At 43.9% G+C, this 19,585-nt stretch overlaps 2 protein-coding genes across 16 annotated transcripts in view; one reads left to right on the top strand and one right to left on the bottom strand.

The window, feature by feature from the left end:
• HERC3 (HECT and RLD domain containing E3 ubiquitin protein ligase 3) overlaps nucleotides 1–14,977 on the top strand; it is a 44,509-nt gene extending 29,532 nt beyond the window's left edge. For 2 of the 5 annotated variants that reach the window (XM_040555914.1, XM_040555915.1), the window contains exons 16-25: nucleotides 165–188; nucleotides 276–365; nucleotides 1,716–1,886; nucleotides 2,507–2,650; nucleotides 3,989–4,155; nucleotides 5,325–5,391; nucleotides 8,167–8,249; nucleotides 11,445–11,628; nucleotides 12,372–12,474; nucleotides 13,204–14,977. In XM_040555914.1, the coding sequence (XP_040411848.1) occupies nucleotides 165–188; nucleotides 276–365; nucleotides 1,716–1,886; nucleotides 2,507–2,650; nucleotides 3,989–4,155; nucleotides 5,325–5,391; nucleotides 8,167–8,249; nucleotides 11,445–11,628; nucleotides 12,372–12,474; nucleotides 13,204–13,412 (1,242 nt within the window). In that variant the 3' untranslated portion in view covers nucleotides 13,413–14,977. Of the gene's footprint in view, nucleotides 1–164; nucleotides 189–275; nucleotides 366–1,715; nucleotides 1,887–2,506; nucleotides 2,651–3,988; nucleotides 4,156–5,324; nucleotides 5,392–8,166; nucleotides 8,250–8,432; nucleotides 10,334–11,444; nucleotides 11,629–12,371; nucleotides 12,475–13,203 lie in introns of those variants that run through there. The other 3 variants (XM_040555917.1, XM_040555918.1, XR_005819525.1) reach the window with 3 other exon arrangements.
• Nucleotides 13,796–19,585, bottom strand: part of FAM13A (family with sequence similarity 13 member A) — a 135,236-nt gene continuing 129,446 nt past the window's right edge. For all 11 annotated transcript variants that reach the window (XM_040555919.1, XM_040555920.1, XM_040555922.1 and 8 more), the window contains one exon: nucleotides 13,796–19,227. In XM_040555919.1, coding sequence (XP_040411853.1) covers nucleotides 19,101–19,227 — 127 coding nt within the window. In that variant the 3' untranslated portion in view covers nucleotides 13,796–19,100. The remainder of the gene's footprint in view (nucleotides 19,228–19,585) is intronic.

Raw genomic sequence — 19,585 nt, 5'->3', positions numbered from 1 at the left:
TGTCTTGAGAAGGAAGTTCCCATGCGTTTCTTTAAGAAGAAAAAAGTTGGGCCCAGAGGAGAAAAATTTTCTGTGGGTCACCTTTGAACTAGTCTGTCCTAAGAAATATCTGACACAATCAAGAGAGTAAAAGTTTTCTTTTTTTTTTTTTTTTGCCTTCACAGAAAGTTAGACCATCCATCATGCAGGTAAGGAAATTGTGTTTCATGACTCTTATTTGAAGCAGTGATTCTAGAAGCTGTACATGGGCACCAGTCTGTCTGTGTGTCTTGCAGGATGCTGTGACGCTCTGTTCTTATCCCTTCATCTTTGACGCTCAGGCTAAGACCAAGATGTTACAGACAGATGCAGAACTACAGATGCAGGTAATCATTCTCTCTTCCAGTTTTTCTGCCTCATTTCTTTTTTTCCTGCCTTTTACATTGGTGCCTGAATGCAAGGGAGTTCACTGGGAGTTACTTTGTGCCTCATTTTATCGTTTCTATGATACGAGAGAGCAGAATAGCTGGAAAAGCTCTTAGCCCTATCCAGGGCACACACAGTACTTAGTTTCTATTAGTTCAAGAAGTTTGGTAACATCAGAATTGCCAGATGTGCGTGTCATGGAAATGTAAACTGTACCTATGGAAGGAGCACTCGTGTATTTATGATAGTCCAAGGATAAGAAGAAGTAAGGTGAGGTCTCTATTAGAGGAGCTGTAAGGTGCTTTCAGGTGAGTGAGCACCTTTTTGAAGTTTGTGTGCAGCACAGAAGTGGTTGTCAGAACTAAGGGTTCAAATCTGATGCTGTTTGTAGTTCCAAGCTGTGGCTGTTGTCAGCAGCCAAGCCACCCATTTGCAGTGAGAGGTACAGACGTGGGGCCTTCCAGGAGTGTGTCACAGCAGGTGTTGAGCTTCGGTGCCCCTTACCCTGTAGGTGGCAGCCAAGCCAGACTCTGGCAAGGGCATCTGGCCTCTGTGCCAATGTGAACTGCTCAGTGCTGGGCGCTGCTTATGCAGGTGGCTCCTGAAAGGGACAAAGAATTGGGCACTGGTCCCTCATCCAGTGCAGCCAGGGTGTGGGACTTGTCCCACAAAAAGTTTAATTTGCCCTGACAGAAAGGATCTTTATGAAGATGACCACTTGGAGGCCAAAGAATTGTCTTTTTAACTGTATTTACAATGGGTTTGCCACTTAATACAGACAACGCGTGAGAATCAATGCTCTCTGGGTGGTCAAAGCTTTGACCAGACTTTGCATCTTTCCTGACACCAGAAAATCGCTGTAGATGAGGGCTTTGAATTGTATGCAGTGGGTTCCTCACATGGCACACATCGACTGTCTTCTCACGTGGTGTGTTAGTAACACTGTTCTCCCTTGTAGACTCTGATTTTTTCAAGGTTGTGCTCACACTGAGTCTTTTGACTCAATAAAAGTATAAATAAAGCCTTTTTCTTCTAGCCACCTAATGTCAAAAAGTGTTCAGGAGTTTAATATCTCTGTTGCTCAAATTTTTGAATTGCTCAGAGGACTCAAACGTATGGATGTGGGAAAGAGGGGGGCAAATAGGCACACGTGCACACACTTGTATAGAGGGGGCATGCAGTCCTCATACCCTGAGGAAGCCAAACTGAAAGAGTAAGGAAGAAAGGAACGTCAGGCACATAACTGTTTTCCTTCTAGAAGAAGAAAGGAGCTGAACAGCAGCTGATTCTCATGCCTCTATTGTCTACAGGTGGCAATAAACGGTGCAAATTTGCAGAATGTTTTCATGCTTCTCACCCTGGAGCCTCTGCTGGCCAGAAGCCCTTTCCTGGTACTTCATGTCCGCAGGAGTAATTTAGTCGGTGATGCTTTAAGGGAGTTGAGCATCCATTCAGATATTGATTTGAAAAAGCCTCTTAAGGTAAGTTTTCCTCAAACCCTCTCATGCAGCTGACACTTCTGAAGCCTTTCCTCCCTTCATGTTACCATTTTGCCAGTGTACTGCCATAGGTGTAGCAGACAGGGGCACATCTAATCAGTGGGGGAGCTGAATCTTTCTCCTCTCTGACTGCTGGAGTGTTTTGGCAGTAGTCAGTTTACATGAAGCCAATCAGAAGGTTTACTCTTTTTCTGGTGTCTCTCCTATATGAGGGACAGAGGAGAAGTAACGTCTATGATATTACACAGTGTCTGTTTCGCCATTCTGCTGGAATGGGCCACTTACAGTAGGATGTGTTTTTATATCTGAGAGGTTGTTACGAAGTTCAGCAGCTGCTGCCTGTTGTTGGGAAGACAGGTGGTTATTTATGTTTTGGTTGCTATCTAACAGGAACAACATAAGGAGTTAAATTTTCAGAGTATCAAATTTGCCACTTCATGTTCCCTGTCCTTACCTGCAAGCAGAGCACTTGAAACTGGCTGAAGATTTTGGTGGATTTGGGCATGTCAGACAAATTGCTTTGTGTGGCTTCCACTTGGAAATATGTCTGATTCACTCTCTCTCAGCTCTGCATAATTGTTACTGACCTGCTTTTTCTGCAGGTCATCTTTGATGGTGAGGAAGCTGTTGATGCTGGAGGAGTGACAAAGGAATTTTTCCTCCTCTTGCTAAAAGAACTCCTCAACCCCATCTATGGCATGTTCACTTACTACCCAGAGTCAAACCTGCTGTGGTTTTCAGACACGGTGAGCCATTGCCCTCTCTACACACCGGCTGAAATGATATGCTGCTTCAGATGTAATTAATTTAGTAGCAAACTATGGAAAAGAAATGATCTTCCTCCAATTTTCCTCCCACAATACAATGTGAGCTTTATTTATGGTCAGTGCAAATTAGTATAGGTTCATTAACTTTATCAGAACAGTGATACTGATGCCTGTTAAGGAATTGGCTCTTTCTCTTTATTCTTATCCCATAAGAGGACTTAATATATCAAGTATCAGATGACAGTTAATAGAACTCTCAGACAGCATGAATATGCTTTTCATGCTATTTATATGAATAATCGTGCTATTCTACAGAACCACAGGTTCAGGTCATACTGGCATTAAAATTTAGTTCTTGCCTTGCCATTCACTTATTTGCAGTCAATCCACTTGTTCATGCAACACAGTCACCTTCAGGGCCTGAACTTGTTAATGCTTTATGTGAGGAGGCTCTTGAATGGCAAGAACGTTGTAGTGAATACTGGTTGGTTTTGGAAAGGTGGGAAGTGGAAGTTCTCTCTACCTGTCAGATAGCTGGAGGTGATGGTTCATGTCCTTTTTTCCTCACCTTTCTAGTTAGTAGGGAGGAAAATGATGATGTCATTGTTACCTTCAGGTGCATCTGTCCTGGTGGGGGTTCTTTTAATTTATTAATTATTTTATAAGGAAGGAAATGACGCGGCATCTTCTGCAACTTGTAAACAGTATTGCAGAGCAATTATTCTTCATGTTAATGCATGTAAAAATAACAAATCTTTTGACACTAAACTAATGACAATCACTGAAAATATCTAAGTCGTGTATTTACAACATTTAGCAAATACAGGCAATGAGACTGTGACCGACATACCAACATGACAGTAAATATGTGAAGGAATGAAGGCTTGTATACCAACACCTACCTATGTTTGCCTGGGTGGCACTGTGGTTATGCATAAACTTTTAATAGGAGATAGGATGGCTGGTAGGGAGAGAAGTGTTAGACCATTTTCTTGCAGTTCATAGCTGGCAAACGTTGAAGCTTTGTTAATGTCTAAAGGAAATAAAAGGCAGATAAGGTGGAAACTAAGTGTTGGTGTTTCCACAGCTAATCACAGCTTACAGAAGTAATAGGACTTGGTTCTGTAGCTTCATTTCTGTGCCACACTCCAGCAAGGCTAGGGACAAGGAATTTACAACAAGACTGGGACCTGATGCACTCTGGTACTGTCCCAGTTGAGAAAGCGGGAGCTGGCTTCTTCGTGCATGGGGTAAGAGTACTGTGCATTGCACCAGCAACAGTGCGTCTCATCAGGATTTCTCTCTGTGGTTTTGAAGTGTTTTGTAGAACACAACTGGTTTCACTTGATTGGCATCATATGCGGTCTTGCAATCTACAACTTCACAGTGGTAGACCTTCACTTCCCTTTGGCTCTGTACAAAAAACTCTTGAATGTGAAGCCCTGCCTAGAGGATTTGAAGGAGCTGTCCCCTACGGAAGGAAGGTACGAAAAACAGAATTTGCATCCTGTCTGGGATGGGAAACCAGCCATCTGAGAGCAAGAAATGCCAGGTGGGGTAAAACTGTTCAACAAACCACCTGGTCCTTCTGAGTGACTGATTAATTTGGGGGTCTGTGAGCCTAGCAAAATACATAAGACTGTGGTGAATTTCACATCAGCCTTCTCCTCTTCCAGGGGCTATCAGATCTGTCTGCTCGGGCTGTAACCTCTGTACCCACCTTGCTGACCCCAAAAAGCTTCATATCAACACAACCAAAATATACCTACCGTACACCTTTGGAAACGGCTGGGGGTCTGCCAACCCTATAGTGGGATTTCATGTCTGATCCCAGATCCTAGCCTCAGCCTTTTTTCCCAAGCCAGGCTTGGGTTAGCAAATAGATCCACTGTGTATCTCTTGGCATAGTCCAGGATGGGTTGTGTGTGTTGGATGTGAACTACCCCATCCTTAAATCAGTGCAACTCTGACCTGTTCCTGTGCCAGAAGACAGGGAGTTGAATGGGGTGACGGAATGACTTTTTCTAAAAGACATATTGAATCTCTTCTACATAATTGCATGGGCATATTGGTTTACTTTGATACTGAGAGGTTAAAATCCCACTGTATGACTGCTGTCTTCATGTTTCTTTTGAGTTGCTGTCTGATTTACCAGCAAGAAGTTGTAGGTCTAATAGTAACGAAGTAAAGTGCTAGGAAGACAGCAGCAGGATTTTGAGGGATGGTAGAAGACTATCTTCTACATAATGGGTATAAAGTTATAGCTTCTGACCACCTTCTTTGTTTCTTCAGGCCTTTGTGTCTAGATAGCATATGTGCTAGATAGCATAAATATCTAGCAGTCCTTTAGAACTAGAAATGTAACTGTTCTGAGGCCGGGATCATTAAAGGGGATCCATGTAGGCATAGACTACATTGATAATTTGTGTGGACTGGCATGTATCCCGCTTACAACAAAGCATCTCTTCATTTGAGGCATATTTCTTTTTTACTTCTTCAAGTGAATCAGAGGTGCTCTCTCTTGCAATCCTATTAACCAGATGTGTGATGCTGTTTACTTTTGCTGATTTTCTTTTCTCTTTTAAATGTTTGGCTTTTTGAATCTGTTTTTTTTTTTTTTTTAATTTTTCTCATTTCTTTCCCTGACATGTAGGAGTCTTCAGCAACTTTTAGATTATCCTGGGGAAGATATAGAAGAGACATTCTGCTTGAATTTTACAGTAAGACACATTTAACATATAAGTGTTGTGATAGTCATAGTACAGTTGAAGCCCATTCATGTGTATTATAGTTTATTCAAAAGTATGCCTGTAGCACATACCCACATATTTAATGTTAAAATATTAAAACTCACTTGTTCTTTTATATATGATGATGAAAACTAAGCTAGTAAGTAGATTAAGCAGAGTGATTTTCAGAATATCTTTATTGTCACTGTGGCATGTGACTTAAATGCCAGTGTCCAACATCTCACACAGGACAAGGAGAACTAGATTCATAAATCCTCCTTGAAACTGTAAGTTAGGCTTTCACATCACTGGGTCAATTCTTGAAATGCTAACACAATTTAGAATTTTCCATGCTGTCATAATACTAACATTTTTAAACTTAAAAATTCATATTGAGTGTATATGGTCAGACTTCTCAGAAACAAAATTTTTCTAGGTGTACTAATGCAGTTAGTTTTCCTCTGCTTCTAAGATATATATATGTATTTTGGCAGTAACCTAGAGACAATAGTTTTTATTACACAGTGGAGGTTCGGTAGAATTAAGAGTTAAATCTTGATGTACGTTAAAATACCAGGTCCTTCCTCATGTGCAAACATACACTCATGAAGAAATTCAGCATCATTGTTCTCCAACTGTGTTTTCCTCTGTTAACTTGAGCAGGGTAAGGGCTTCCATGTTTCAGTGTCTTTGCTTGGAAGTCCTGATGCTCTAGCAGACTGAGTAGTGGATTCATCCCGAGCATGATCTGGATTCTTGTCTGTCTGTCCAGGGCCAGCCTAGGGTAATAACAGGGTATCAGGAAGCTCTGCCACATATTGTCAAGAAAATTCATGCTGAGCTAGGAGAGTGCCATTTCTTTTTTCATAAATGAGTGCGCATAAAGTCTATTAAATCAGACTTACCCAGGTCTGGCTGTGTCTCACACAGGTCAGAGCTGCAATTCAGGATGAAGCCATAAGGATGATAACATAAACTCTGTTTAAAACAAAACAAAAAAGATACTTTTAAAGACACCCAAGAAATTTTTCACCAAATTGTCTTTTACAGACTCAGCATAGGGAGATTAGAGAAATTTATTGCCTATTACCAAAAAGCTAGAGAAGTGAGAAAGAAAGAAAGAAAGAAAGAAAAACTAAAACCACCTTCCTCCCATCTGCCCTCTTCTACCTTCTCCCCCTGAGGGCCACAGGGGAACGGGGAATGGGGGCTGTGGTCAGTCTGTAGCACTTTGCCTCCGCCGCTCCTTCACGGTCCCTCTCTGCCCCTGCTCCACGTGGTGTCCCTCCCACGGGATGCCGTCCTTCCCAAACTGAGCCGGCAGGGGCTGCCCACAGGCAGCAGCTCTTCAAGAACTGCTCCCACATGGCTCCATACCATGGGGTCCATCCCCCAGGATCACACTGCTCCAGCATGGGTCCCCCACGGGCGGCAGCTCCCCCCAGACCCCCTGCTCCTGCGTGGGCTCCTCTCCACGGGCTGCAGCTCTGGCCCGGGGCCTGCTCCTGCGGGGGCTCTCCATGGGCCGCAGCCTCCTCCAGGCCACATCCACCTGCTCCACCGGGGGCTCCTCCACAGGCTGCAGCGTGGAGATCTGCTCCATGTGGGACCCATGGGCTGCAGGGGGACAGCCTGCTCCACCAGGGGCCTCTCCACAGGCCACAGGGGAACTGCTGCTGTGTGCCTGGAGCACCTCCTGCCCTCCTGCTGCACTGACCTGGGGGTCTGCAGGGCTGGTTCCCACTCCTCACTCTCCCAGCTGCTGTTGTGCCACATTTTTTTTTTTCCCTTTCTTAAATTGCACCTCTGTGCGAGCATAACAACATTGCTTATTGGCTTGGCTCTGGCCAGCGACAGGTCCCTTTGGAGCCAGCTGACTCTGTCCCTTATCTAACATGAGGCAGCTTCTGGACTCTTCTCACAGAGGCCACCCCTGCAGCTCCCTGCTACCAAAACCTTGCCACATAAAACCAATACACCTTGAAAGGAATAAACAACTGATCTTGGCTGTCAAAATCAAGTTCTATCTGAATATGAGAGCACACTGGAACAGGTTGCCCAGAGAGGTTGTGGAGTCTCCTTCTCTGGAGATATCCAAAACCACCTGGATGCCGTCCTGTGCATTATGCTCTAGGTGATCCTGCTTGGTGAGGGGGTAGGGCTAGAGGATCTTCAAAGGTCCCTTCCAACATCGGCCGTTCTGTGATTCTGTGAAAATATAAGGCCCTTTCATGTATGGCAGCTTGACAATTGACCCTTCTGCATTTTATTTGCATGACCAATTCTGTATGTACTGAGTATGTTTGTATTGGTACCATTGTAGGCCTGTCAAAAGCAGGAATTTGTCTGTGGTCATGCTGTCTTACAGTGAGAGCAGATGAATTAACCTACTGACCTTCCATTAAATTAAAAAAAAAAAACAAAAAACAAAAAGGAATACTTTTTATTAATAGAGCATATGGGCTTAGTTAATATAGGTTTTATTAGTTATCACTTTTTTTTTTTACAGGAAGTTGACCTAAAAGGATAGTTTTTTCTCTTCTGACTTTGCTTTTAGGCTCGATAGCAGTGCTACAGCAAATGTAAATGATGTGAAGTAGTGAAACAGGAAGAACATTTACAGCAGGCAAAAAGTGTTCTGCATTTACCCTTTTCTCTGTCCCACCCTTCAAATGCTAGTCATCAACTGTGCAAGAGAACCTTTTATCTTTCTGCAGGCATATGGCCTGGTAAGTACTTTTGGTAAAATTTTCTCATTTTGTATAGATCTGCAGGGAGAGCTATGGTGTGACAGAGCAGAAGAACCTGATTGAAGATGGAGACAATATTCTGGTGCAGAAGGACAATAGGTAAGAGAGGTAATATGGAGGGATGGACTCACTTGTGATGAAGTCAAATGCATTGCTACAGAAAATTTGTCTGAGGTGAAACGTGGGAGAGAATTAGAAGTCACTGTGAACAAATTCTTAGACCGGTTGTTCAATAGTTACTGGATGCACTTAGAAATCGGGTTTTCATCATCTTTTCACCAGTACTTGAAAAGTGTCCCACGACCTTTTGGATGGACATCTTCCCTATAAAAGTTCTTTATAGAGACCCCTGGCACAGCTTTCTCGTGGTAAATAGAGATTGCAGTGTAATTTTGGCCCTTGGAGGTTAATCCCCCTTATGGTGTGAATAGGAATTACAATTTCTGTCCTGTGACCAAAAAGCAAAACCGAGACTGGCAGACTTGTTCATGCTCTCTCTTTAATTCTAGCGCAGGAAATAATTCCCTCATACATGTCTGATAGAGGACCCTCATCCCTTGGTGGAGCTGCAAGGCACAAGTGTATGTAAACTGCTTCTGCTTAGCTAGCTGCAGTTAGTACAGTTACCGTTTTCCTCCCCCCCTTTTTTTTTTTGTTTTCCAGCTGCTAAACTGTTTTCTTCTTATAATCCTATAATTGGATTTCTTCAGATGCCTTTATTACTTGAAACAGCATTCAAATTCTTTCTCTGCTGGCAAAACAGTGTGATCCAGTGATTAGTCAGCAGCATGGTTAGGGGCTTGTGCTAAGATTGTTTGAAGACCTTGCTGGCAAGTCTGGAGATGAAGTAATTTCCCATTAATCGGATTATTTAAAATGGTTCTGATCGTGTCTACAGCCATTGCCGTAACAAAAGCTTTGTCTGTATTACCTTTTTAGCTACTTCACTGCTGCTGCAAAAGGTACAATTTTACAGCTAGATAGCTACCTCCGTGCAAACCCAAGAGGAGATGGGCAATACAGGAGACTTTGAGAGAGTGAAGTAAAGATGTAAATGCCAGTGATAGTCTTTTTTATTTTTGGCTAGGCCTGTGCAATCACAAGAAAAAGGTCTTTTCTTACCACAGTGTGCCATATTGGCCTAGTGGGAGGATCAAAGGTTTTAGCTAGAGCAAAAGTTTGGGAAGAGCATCCAGGTTAGCTCCTTCAATACTAAGTCAGGAAAGACAAGAGAAGCAAATCCGTAAGGAGAAAGGCTGGTCTGTGGCTGCGCCAGCTTAACACATTCCAGAATGCAGTGGCTTTGTCTTGACCAGAGTTTTGAACTCAAGCTAACCTCTAAATCCAAGTCTAGACATGGCCGTCAATTCATCCACCTTACAGTGCTTAATGACTTCCTCCGCTGCTATGTTTAGAGGTCAGGGACCAAATTGCTGCCCTGCTGGCCTCAGTAGTGTGCTGTGTGCATGTCTTTGGGCATCGCCCTTCCCACTTGAGGGAAGGTTCACTGTTAACTGAAGAAATGCACAGGATTGCTTTGACCGAAAAATACCAAGTAGGAAATGCTTGCATTTTCCCTTTCTCCTTTGGAGTTTATTTGGGTATCGCAACATACAATGTTTTTGGTAAAGAGTTCGTGACCGTAACAGCCAAGGAGGTATTAAGCAACAGTTAAGTGCTTAATCAGCTTGGATTTCTATAATGCTCACGTGATTATCAGCAAAATGACAATAAAACAAACGCACTGGAAAATGCCCCTTTGCTGTATGATTTCTTATTCCAGGTTTTCATATTTGTCAGTCTGCTGCCTTATTTTTGTTTTTTAATTTCTCACCTAGCCTTTACTGCTTTTACATAGCATGTGCACTGAGAATTTCTCCACCAAAAGGTCATAATGCTTTTTTCAGTTTTAGTGTCCTCTGCTAGTGATTGAGATATTGGATTCTGTTGCTTCCCTGATCTGCTTAGCTTCTGAGTTCAAGTGTGAGCGCCTCTTAAACGTCAGGCAAAAAAACAACTGCTCCACCCAGAGACTAGTTTCATGTCCCAGTTTGCCACATTGTTTGGTGCATTATGGTCAGGTGTTTTAAAAAAAAAAAAAAAAAAAAGGAAAAAAAGAAAATATTTCAAGTCATTGCACAAGTAAAATTCTAGGGTTGCACTCAGATCATGATCCTTCAAGACAAACAAAGAGAAAATAGAATAAAGATGCTTAACTTCCTAACAAAATCCAGAGACAGAGTTAGGCCAGGGCCTGCCGCATGTTTCTTACCAATGGCTGCAGAATGTTGTTTTTATTTTAATGTTTTTCTTGGGAACCTCTGAAGCAAAACAGGGTTGTCATTCTGGGAGAGGTCATTCTCTTTGCCATGCACTCCAATATTTAACCAGGCTATGAAGGCTGAAGCAGAGATGTCCATGCTTTCTAAGACTGTTTTCTTGCTCTGTAGCGAGGGGAGTTCTTTGAGGAGGAAGGTAATGGGCCGTGCAGTTTCAGATCAAGACTTCTCTGAATGGGATTTCCTCAGTCTACCTCTGGTCTACAGCGTTGGTTTTGAAAGTGCTGAACCACCCGTGGGACTCACTGGGGACTGAGTGACGAGCACCTGTCTCTGAAAAATCACAGCATACCTAGCTAGGGCTCTGGGAGGCTCTCCGTTTTGGAAGTGATAGCTTTCTGATCGCCTGCTGTGTGGTTTGGTTCCCACTCCACAGCTAAGTGCTTGCTCTCTGCTTGGTTATCAGAGTTCTTTGCAGAGTGTCCCCTGCTAAGTAACACCGTACGCATACAGACTGAGAAGAGCTGTAGATAATTTCCTGGACATCCTAAACATGGGGCTGCAGTTGCTGGGTCAGTTGTGGTTCTCCGGTAACCGAATCCTGCTACTTGTGTAACTCAACCTCAGCAGAGAAGCAGGTTCCCTAGGGAAGAGGACTCTTCCTTACACCTTCCTGGTGGATTCTGTCACCCTGGCTCCCTCCTGGCCTTATGGGCAACTGGATGCAAGGCTTCTGGGTGGCTTTACTGTAGTGCAGAAGAGCCTGGGCTGCTGGGGACCTTCAGCACTGTCACCACTGCACTGGTTAAGCACACACGTAGTGGTACGTGCCACCTGGTGACTTTGTCCGTGTTGCAGTGAGTCATCTCAGCGGGAGGCGGGCAGTGGGGTGAACCTGTTGAAGACTCGTATTTGCAAGGAATGTTACAGGCAAAAACAGCAAAACTAGCAGTGCTGCCACTCAGGCGTATGAATAAAAGTGCTTTTCTTTACCTGCTCTCTCTCAATGCCCTAGGGAAGAATTTGTTGAAGCCTATGTAAATTACATCTTCAACCTCTCCATCCATGAGTGGTACACAGCTTTTTCCACTGGCTTCCTGAAAGTATGTGGTGGGAAGGTCCTGGAACTCTTCCAGCCCACAGAGCTCAGGGCCATGATAGTTGGAAACAGTAACTACAACTGGGAGGAACTGGAGGAGGTAAAGCTTCCCTCTTGTCATGTTTTTCTTCTTTTTTTTACAAGTACTAGGATTGGGCAGCTGCAAGAGGTGGGCACTAGCTTGGGTTAAGAGGTGTAGTAGGCTACGGATGTTTTTATGTGTTTCTTGTACATCTTGCAATCATTCACATGAAAAGTTACTCTCTTACTTCACTATCCTGCTACTGATAAAGCTCGTGGAGGAAATTGGGGATGAAAAAGAAGAGGGGAGGAGGACTTCTTTTTTTCGTAGGGATGAAGCCTAAGATTGAAAGAAAGAGACAAAATCAGGATCTTCATTTACAGTAAAACTAACAAGGGCAAAAAGTACACAGCCAAGTGTTCAAAGGGAAGTCTGGACGGAACTCTGGAAGAGTTGTATCCTCTCAAAACACGTGCAGATCAGCAAATATTTGTTTTGTCTCAGCCTTAGCAGTAGAAATGGACTCAGTGCAGAACACATGACCCTGTCCACGAGTCCAGCCCGTGATCAGGTACACCAGGGTTCCTCGTTACACCTCTAATTAGCTGAATACCTGGAAGCCTAAATACTGGCCTTTCACCTGTAGCAAGAACACTTTCCTGTGTCTTTGAGCCATGCTGTTGCCTATGGCACATCCTGCACTCCATTTCTTAGCTGTCGGACGTCACTCTGAGATACTAGAAGAGATCAGGTCGTGTTTCTGCTTAGTCCTTGCTTTCTAGTGCTAGATGAAATTATGTGACTTTTTGTTTTTCTAATAGAGTGCCGTCTATAAGGGAGACTACACTGCGACACACCCAACCGTGAGGATGTTTTGGGAAACGTTTCATGCATTTCCCTTGGAAAAGAAGAAGAAATTTCTCTGTAAGTATTTTGCAGTGGTGCAGGCTGTCATCTGAAATTGACGAATCAATGTCACTGGGGGGTAGATGTCACTTTGTTTGGCAATAAAAGGGGAGAGGAGGAGAAATACATGGTCTTAAGGGCAGGTGGTTCTGAGTTTGTTGCTACAGCTGGCAACTGTTGCTCCCTTGGGGCATCATGTTGAGGGAATATTGTGTCCCAAGGGCAACCTGGGAAAGCACTGAAAAGAGCCAATTTTTATTTTTGGACTGTTTTTTTTTCGCGATCTTGTACCCACTAATGTGTGTCTGTTTGGAAACAGTTGGTGTCAAGCACAGAGATGGAGGCATACTGAGAAAAGCGCTGTTTTATTGAAGGATTATTCAGATTTAAGTGTCCTAAAAGAATCTAGCTCCAAGAAGTATTAAATCTCCGTGTGGCAGTTCTGCTGAGCTGGCAGTCACCATCCCCTTACTTGGCCAGACCTGAAGCAGTTGCTGTCTTTCTCTAGAGCATTGCTTCTAGCAAATCCAGCAACATGTGGCCAAATTCTTTGCTGGTGCAGCTCCACTGACTGCAGATTTCTTATGTATTGGCACATGCTTCCAGGAAAAAGCTTTGTAAAAAAAGGCTGAGAGAGCTGGAATTGTTCAGCATGGAGATGAGAAGGCACGAGGGGCATCTTATTACAGCCGTACAAGTGTGAGGGTGCCTGTCCTAACCAGCCTGCCTTCTCTCTGCTTCTCCTAGTGTTCCTGACAGGCAGCGACCGCATTCCCATCTACGGCATGTCAAGTCTTCGCATCGTCATCCAGTCCACAGCCAGCGGGGAGCAGTACCTGCCCGTGGCACACACCTGCTACAATCTCCTGGACTTGCCCAAGTACAGCAGCAAGGAGATTCTCAGCGCCCGGCTGGTGCAAGCCATCGATCACTATGAAGGCTTCAGCTTGGCTTGACGTGTGTGGGAGAGGCACAGGCACTTGGGTACAGAGAAAGAAAGCAATGGGCTTCGCTTTATTTTTATAAAGGAAGGGATCAGAACATTTTGGGGGAAAAATAATAGTAATAATCATAGATGCAGATGATGCAGTCTCAGCCTGATGCTGCCAGTATTTTGTGGGGTTTAGCAGGGAGAGACTTTAGCTTTGAGTTTTCTGATCTACTGAACAAAATGAGTTTGGTGGGCTTTTTCGTTGTTTCCCCTTCAACTTCACAGCACTGCCCTCCCAGCAAATACTCGTAGTTTGCTTTTATTGCCCCCCCCCCCCGCCTTACCTCTCCTTTTTGTTCAGTTTAAACCTTTGGTGTTCCTTGCATTTAGGCGATGGTGGAAATTCAGGATGAAATAGTGATCTCCTTTTTGAAAAGCTGTGATTCCCCCGCCCTTTTTTTTTCTTCCCTTTTTAAATGCAAGCTGGTTCTTGCTTGCTTTGAATGGATATATCCCCCCTGCCCTCTGGTCCTTGGCAGATGGTACTGGGCTGGGGTGTCATTTGTGACCCACAGGACAGTGTATTAGTTGCGGTACATGCTCTGTCTTTTTGCACCAGTATATCTCACAGAGAGTATGGTGGTTTGGGGGTTGGCATGTTTTTCTTTTGTCTTAAATTTTGTTTCTAAGCAGTGTCTTGTTAAAGAAGCTTCAGACTCCTCTGCGTTAAGGCTTGGGGAAGGACAAACAATACCCGTAATAACGGGTTTCTCAAACTGCCTCTCTCTCGTGTTGTTTTTCTGCTGGTAAGTCTACAAGTTAGGCAGGTAGGCTTAGCTGAGTCCTCATTTTTCATTCAAACAGAAATGTTGTTCCAATACAAGGTGAGTTGGCTGCTTTTACCATTACCGCCTTTCTCAGAGGAGTCATGCAGGAGAGTGAGGGAGTGTGTGAGTGTAAATGGTGTTTACAAGCTCTCCAGCCTCATTAGGTCAGAGGAAAAGAAAGAAGCATGAAATCCACATTTGTGTGTTAACCCTCTGCTTGGAGGCTGGTTTTATTTCTGCTGGTAGGATTATTTTACTGCGTGGTGTGGGAGGAGCCCTTGTCATCTGTTTTGCCCAGTAAGTGCTGGGGCCCCCTAAAGGACTACCTTTATGAATTAGGTTGGAAAGGTACGTTAGGAGTTGACTAGGCAAAAGCATTAACTAAATTTGTCCTGTAAGATTGGAGAGCCTTTATTCTTTCTCCCAGTCCCACCACCCATTAAATGACATTCAAATGATTTCCTCATTTCTTCAGGTCTTGGTGTAAATCTCATTTTAAGCCTAGGGTGGTTTTCAAATTGACTTGTTATTAGGACATAGTATTTATGCACCACGTTCAATATATAGTATTGAACTTTGCACCTCGTAACAAAAGATTTTAGGCTTTTTTTTTTTTTAAGACAAGCTGTTGGCTACACTGAGAGCCCTTCAGCCTCTTTCTAATGCAACAAATAGAATACATATACAATTATATCAAATGTTTATTTTCGATGTGTGTGTACATAGGTCAGTATTATGCAATAAATTTGATGTTTAATTCTGACTCACTGGCTGCCTTTATGTTGGGAAGCGAAGGAGGAGCTGCTCTGAGCAGCTCCGGGCACAGACTGCCTCTCCCTGGGATCTCCACTGTCCCACAGTTTCATCTCTGAGCACCTGGAAGAAGGACTCTGCTTAGCTCTACATTAACCCTGCTGCTGGTGAGCATTCCATCCCAATCAAATGCTGCCCTCACATCTCCAATTGCAAATCAGGGAGTTTTTCACCTGCCCCTCCTGGCTCACCTGAGATCCCCTCTGAATCTATCCTCCATTCCTTCATTCTGTTTTTCTCCTCCTTCCCATGCACCTTGCAGGCACCATTTTGGGTACGGGCACAGGGCACAAACTGGCTTTTCCCTCGGCTGTTCAAGTGCCAGTGAGTGACTGCTTTGAAAACATCTGTTCCAAAGAGGAACAGGGAAACACCTCAGCTTGGTCTGGCACTTACTGTCTAAAACTTGCACATACCAGTAAGAACAAGTGATGTCTTAGCAGCGTGATTAGAAGATAATATCCTTTAGTTTTATTGCCTTTAATAAACATCAATTATTTGACTGTTTACGCTGGAGTAGACAGATCGAAAGCAAATGAAACCTGTAAGAATGACAAGTTTCTCATCCCTCTTTAACTCTTGCAGTCTTATTTTGCCCACAACCAGATAATCGTCATTTTAATAATTCACAGATGTCTGTGTCTGAAATGGCCCTGGTTCATGGGAGGCCTTACAGACCACACTACCCTCCTACAGCAGTTGTAGTGACAGGGAAAGGGCTGTCTTACACTAACAGCTTATTCATATCACATAAAGTAGATTTGTGCACAGTACTCCACACCTTTTAAAAAACAGTCTTGTATTTAATGTTCTTCAGTCAACAGACAGTGATGTTGGCATATACAAACCATAAAACAGAGCATACAGATGCTGCTTGGATTCGTTTAGAGGAGTGTGGTGAGGCATACAGCCTGTGTGGCTATTGTGGTTAGGGGGAAGTCAAATCAGCTGTGGAAGCTACAAAGACATCTTAGTGCTCAGGTCTCAGAGCCCTCATCCTCTGCAGGCTTGGAAGATGGGAGCAACAGCATCTGGAAACCCAGGACAGAAAGCTGAGCACTTGTGTGGATCTTTGCAAGACTGGAATTTTAAAATCCACTTGGATGGCTCTTTCTGAGCAGTTTCCTTCACAATCAGGCAGATGATTTGATTTGATTTTATTTTTGCCATTGGGAAAAGAACAGTTTAAAAAGAGAGATGGCTGCGCATATATATTCTTTTCTTTTAATGTACAATTTCAGTTAACAGGTTTTGTTACTTTTAGCTTTCAAAGTTCAAAAATATAAACTCTCTAAAGTGCATAATTGTACTTACATTTCATACAAACTATCTGAAATTCTAGCAATATGCCATGTAAACAGCGGTAACTAAGCATCAGAAAATGCTACAATCTCCTCAGTTTAAAAATAAAATGGACTGTTCTCTACATATCATTTATCAAGATTTGTCAGGGGCAAACCCAGCGAAACAGATAATTTATCAGTACACAGTGCAAACAGGCTTTTAAAAACAAGCAGAGAAAACATACTCCTGGAAAGCCTTGGCCCAGTGAAAAATGTATGACTAGGAAGAAAGGGCAGAAACTGTTACTTTTGACCATATGATGATATCTAGGCCAGATTCACCAAAGTGCTCAAGCTGTAGTCTGCTGTAATTTAGCAGAATCCCAAATGCAGATCAGCTTGATGCACACCATCACCATATATGCTTTGAAGCACTTTGATGAACTGGGCCTGAACACCACTGCCTGCAATAACAACTTCTTGGAGACCCAACTCTCATCGCACGCTTCTACTAGTAGAGTAGTACCACATGATGTTGGCTCAGCAGCTGTACCTAAAGTAACTAGGGAGAGCTGGCTGCAGACTCTGACAAGTCCCTAAGACCAGACAGAAGGACAAAGGCACAGCTCTGATTCCTTGGGCTGCCCTGTGTTCAGACAGGCATTTGCTTCCCTTTGCAGTCAAACATCTTCAAAAGCAGTTTCTGAGCCCATTTGACACACTCAGAAGATCAGATTGATTTGCAGAGGCACAGACCCACATCTCCCACCTATGGAAACCCATCGTCTCTGAAAAGCCAAGCCCCAGGTCAGCACCTAAGTTTTCCAGACTCTTTGGAAATAAGAAATTCAATCTCCACTGATTTAATTAGGAGGGTGCAATTCTGCAATCAGCAGAAATCAGTCCCCCTCCTAAGTGCTTTCATTAATAATTAAGTAAGTTCATCACTGTCTTACCCAGGCAGAGTACTAATGGGCACGGGCAGAACCGGGGAGGAAGGCTGCCTTCTGAAGTGTTTACAGGATCATGAAGAGACCCGCCCTCAGCACCGGTTTTGGCAAGAATTAACACAGCACATACAGCAAGTTGAGGCGGGGGTTAGTCTGAGTAGCACAACCCAAATGTATGTTTGTGGGCCCACCTGCCCACAGGAAAGGAAAAGGAGGAATGGTTCTGGGAGTCCACTGCTTGCCTGCTCCCCTGTGACTTGTGTGAGGCCCGGCTGCGATGAGGGGCACTGCGCTTGGCCTCAGCTGCTTGGCTCCTGCATGCGAGCTTCCAGGGGACAGACGTACAAAGCAGCATTACTCCGTGACTTCGGGGTTGAGACCTATTCCCAAGAGCTGTGTCCTGGTTCCAGCAGGAAGCGTTGCTGCGCAGTATCAGCCTGTGCATACAAGTTTCTGGAGTGCCAGAGCAAGCGCAGGTGGCTGATGTTATACTGCAGAGTTATCGGCCCTCAGCTACTCATTTTGTTCCTGAACTCACTGCCTTTCACTCCTTCAGGCAGTGATTGTCTGACAAGAGAAGTGGAATCTGGTGTCCCAGGGCCTTCTTTTCTGAAAGTCATAAAGGTGGAAATGTTGAATTGTCCAGTCCTGCACCTGAGACACAAGCCCTCTCCATGGGCAACGTGTGGCTTGGGGCTTTCAGTTCCCTGCAGTATTCTTTGCTGCAGCACTACCTGTACACAACAAAGCCACTGGGAAGAAAATACACTCTGCTGTTGCCACAATCACAGTGTCCTTGCTCCAGCCCACACTGCCTGATGGTGTACAACAAAGAACAAAATGTAGGCTAGCAAGTCCATATGACATCGACATTGACCATTCACCTTAGACTCCTGTATTCATTAACAGATAATGAAGCACATGTGGCGGGTCTTCCAGATACCTGACACCAGGCATTTAACTGAGCAGCTACCAAAATCCCAAGAGGTTCTGACTTGTAGCTGATAAAACCTCCTTTCTTCCCAGTTGCCCACACATGGTCATAACCTTACAGTACCTCCTGCCAAGTGGAACAAGCAGGCAAGAACCCTGCTGTATTTTCTTTGCTATCCCAAACAGATGTAGGTACTTTCTCCTAGTTAATTGAATTGGCAGTCAAAAAAAAAAAAAGCAGGGAAAAAAAAAACAAAAAACAACTCAACCCTGGGCCCTGGTCACCCCTGTAACTCAAACTAGTTTGGGGCTATAACCAGGATAATCTTCCAGCATTCAGAGAGAGCAACAGAAGATGCTGGATTCCAAACAGTCTGGTCAAAAGTCTGAGCAAATCTTTACTGTAGCTACAAGAGAACAATCTTGGTGCTATCTGACCTGTGCCTTTACGTGAGATCAAGTTAGGGCACATGTCTGGTAAACTAAAGTGGAAGCTATTTGATGATTTAATCACTATTCATGCTACTTTGTCTCTTGCTATGATATCCTGGAAAGGAGAAAAAAAAATAAAGAAGAGCATGGTTGGCTTTGATATCCTAAATATTACAGGATCTGTAAGCAAATCAAAACACAAGAATCCCTTCTGTGCAGTCACTGAGGACAGCATCATGTCTCCTACGCTGCCAAACTCCATTTGGGCATCAGGCCTGGAGAAAGAGTGGACAACAGCAAATGTAGAGAGTGATGGAAAGCCACCCTTCCTCCCCCTCCTGCTTCTGGGATTGGCCCTTCAGTTCCCAGGGAGCTCCTCAGCCCTCCCCAGCCAGGCTCCTGGTGCATCCACTTCATGCAGTTGTCCACTTGGTGCTCTCTCTTCTACGTTTACTGGCAAAACCAATCTCCTCCTTTACATGATCTTTGAGCTAATATCTCTTTTACTGATCAGGACCTCCAGCAGCCTCAGCTTGGCCTTAATCTGCTTGTATTCATTGTATTCTTCAGACATAGGAGTGCGGTCTTCTTTCTGCACGTTCCTAGGGGGAGTAAAAAGAGGTCATGAGGATTTCTGTGCCAGGACATCTTCCCTCAGCAGCCTCCCTCCACCCGCCAACAGTATCAGGAGTGAGACCTACAAGACAGCTCACCTCCTCCACTACCCATCAGGGAATAAAAACAAAGAAATTTTTATTCTTTGAGAGAAGACGACAGGGGCAAGCAAATGCCCTATCAAAGTGGGGGAAGCCTGCATGTTGAAGCTGAATAGAATACCACGGTTCTAAATGCAAAATCTTATTTGAAGCATGTCCTACTTCACTGGAATTGTCAGCTTCTACACAACAGTTGGAAAAAACAAAACAAAACAATACAAATAGAAGAACCCTTTCCTTTTCA

Source organism: Cygnus olor, chromosome 4, assembly GCF_009769625.2.
Source record: "Cygnus olor isolate bCygOlo1 chromosome 4, bCygOlo1.pri.v2, whole genome shotgun sequence".
NCBI lineage: Eukaryota > Metazoa > Chordata > Aves > Anseriformes > Anatidae > Cygnus > Cygnus olor.
The sequence above is the reverse complement of the archived record's forward strand: the minus strand, read 5'-3'. Positions and strand labels throughout refer to the sequence as shown.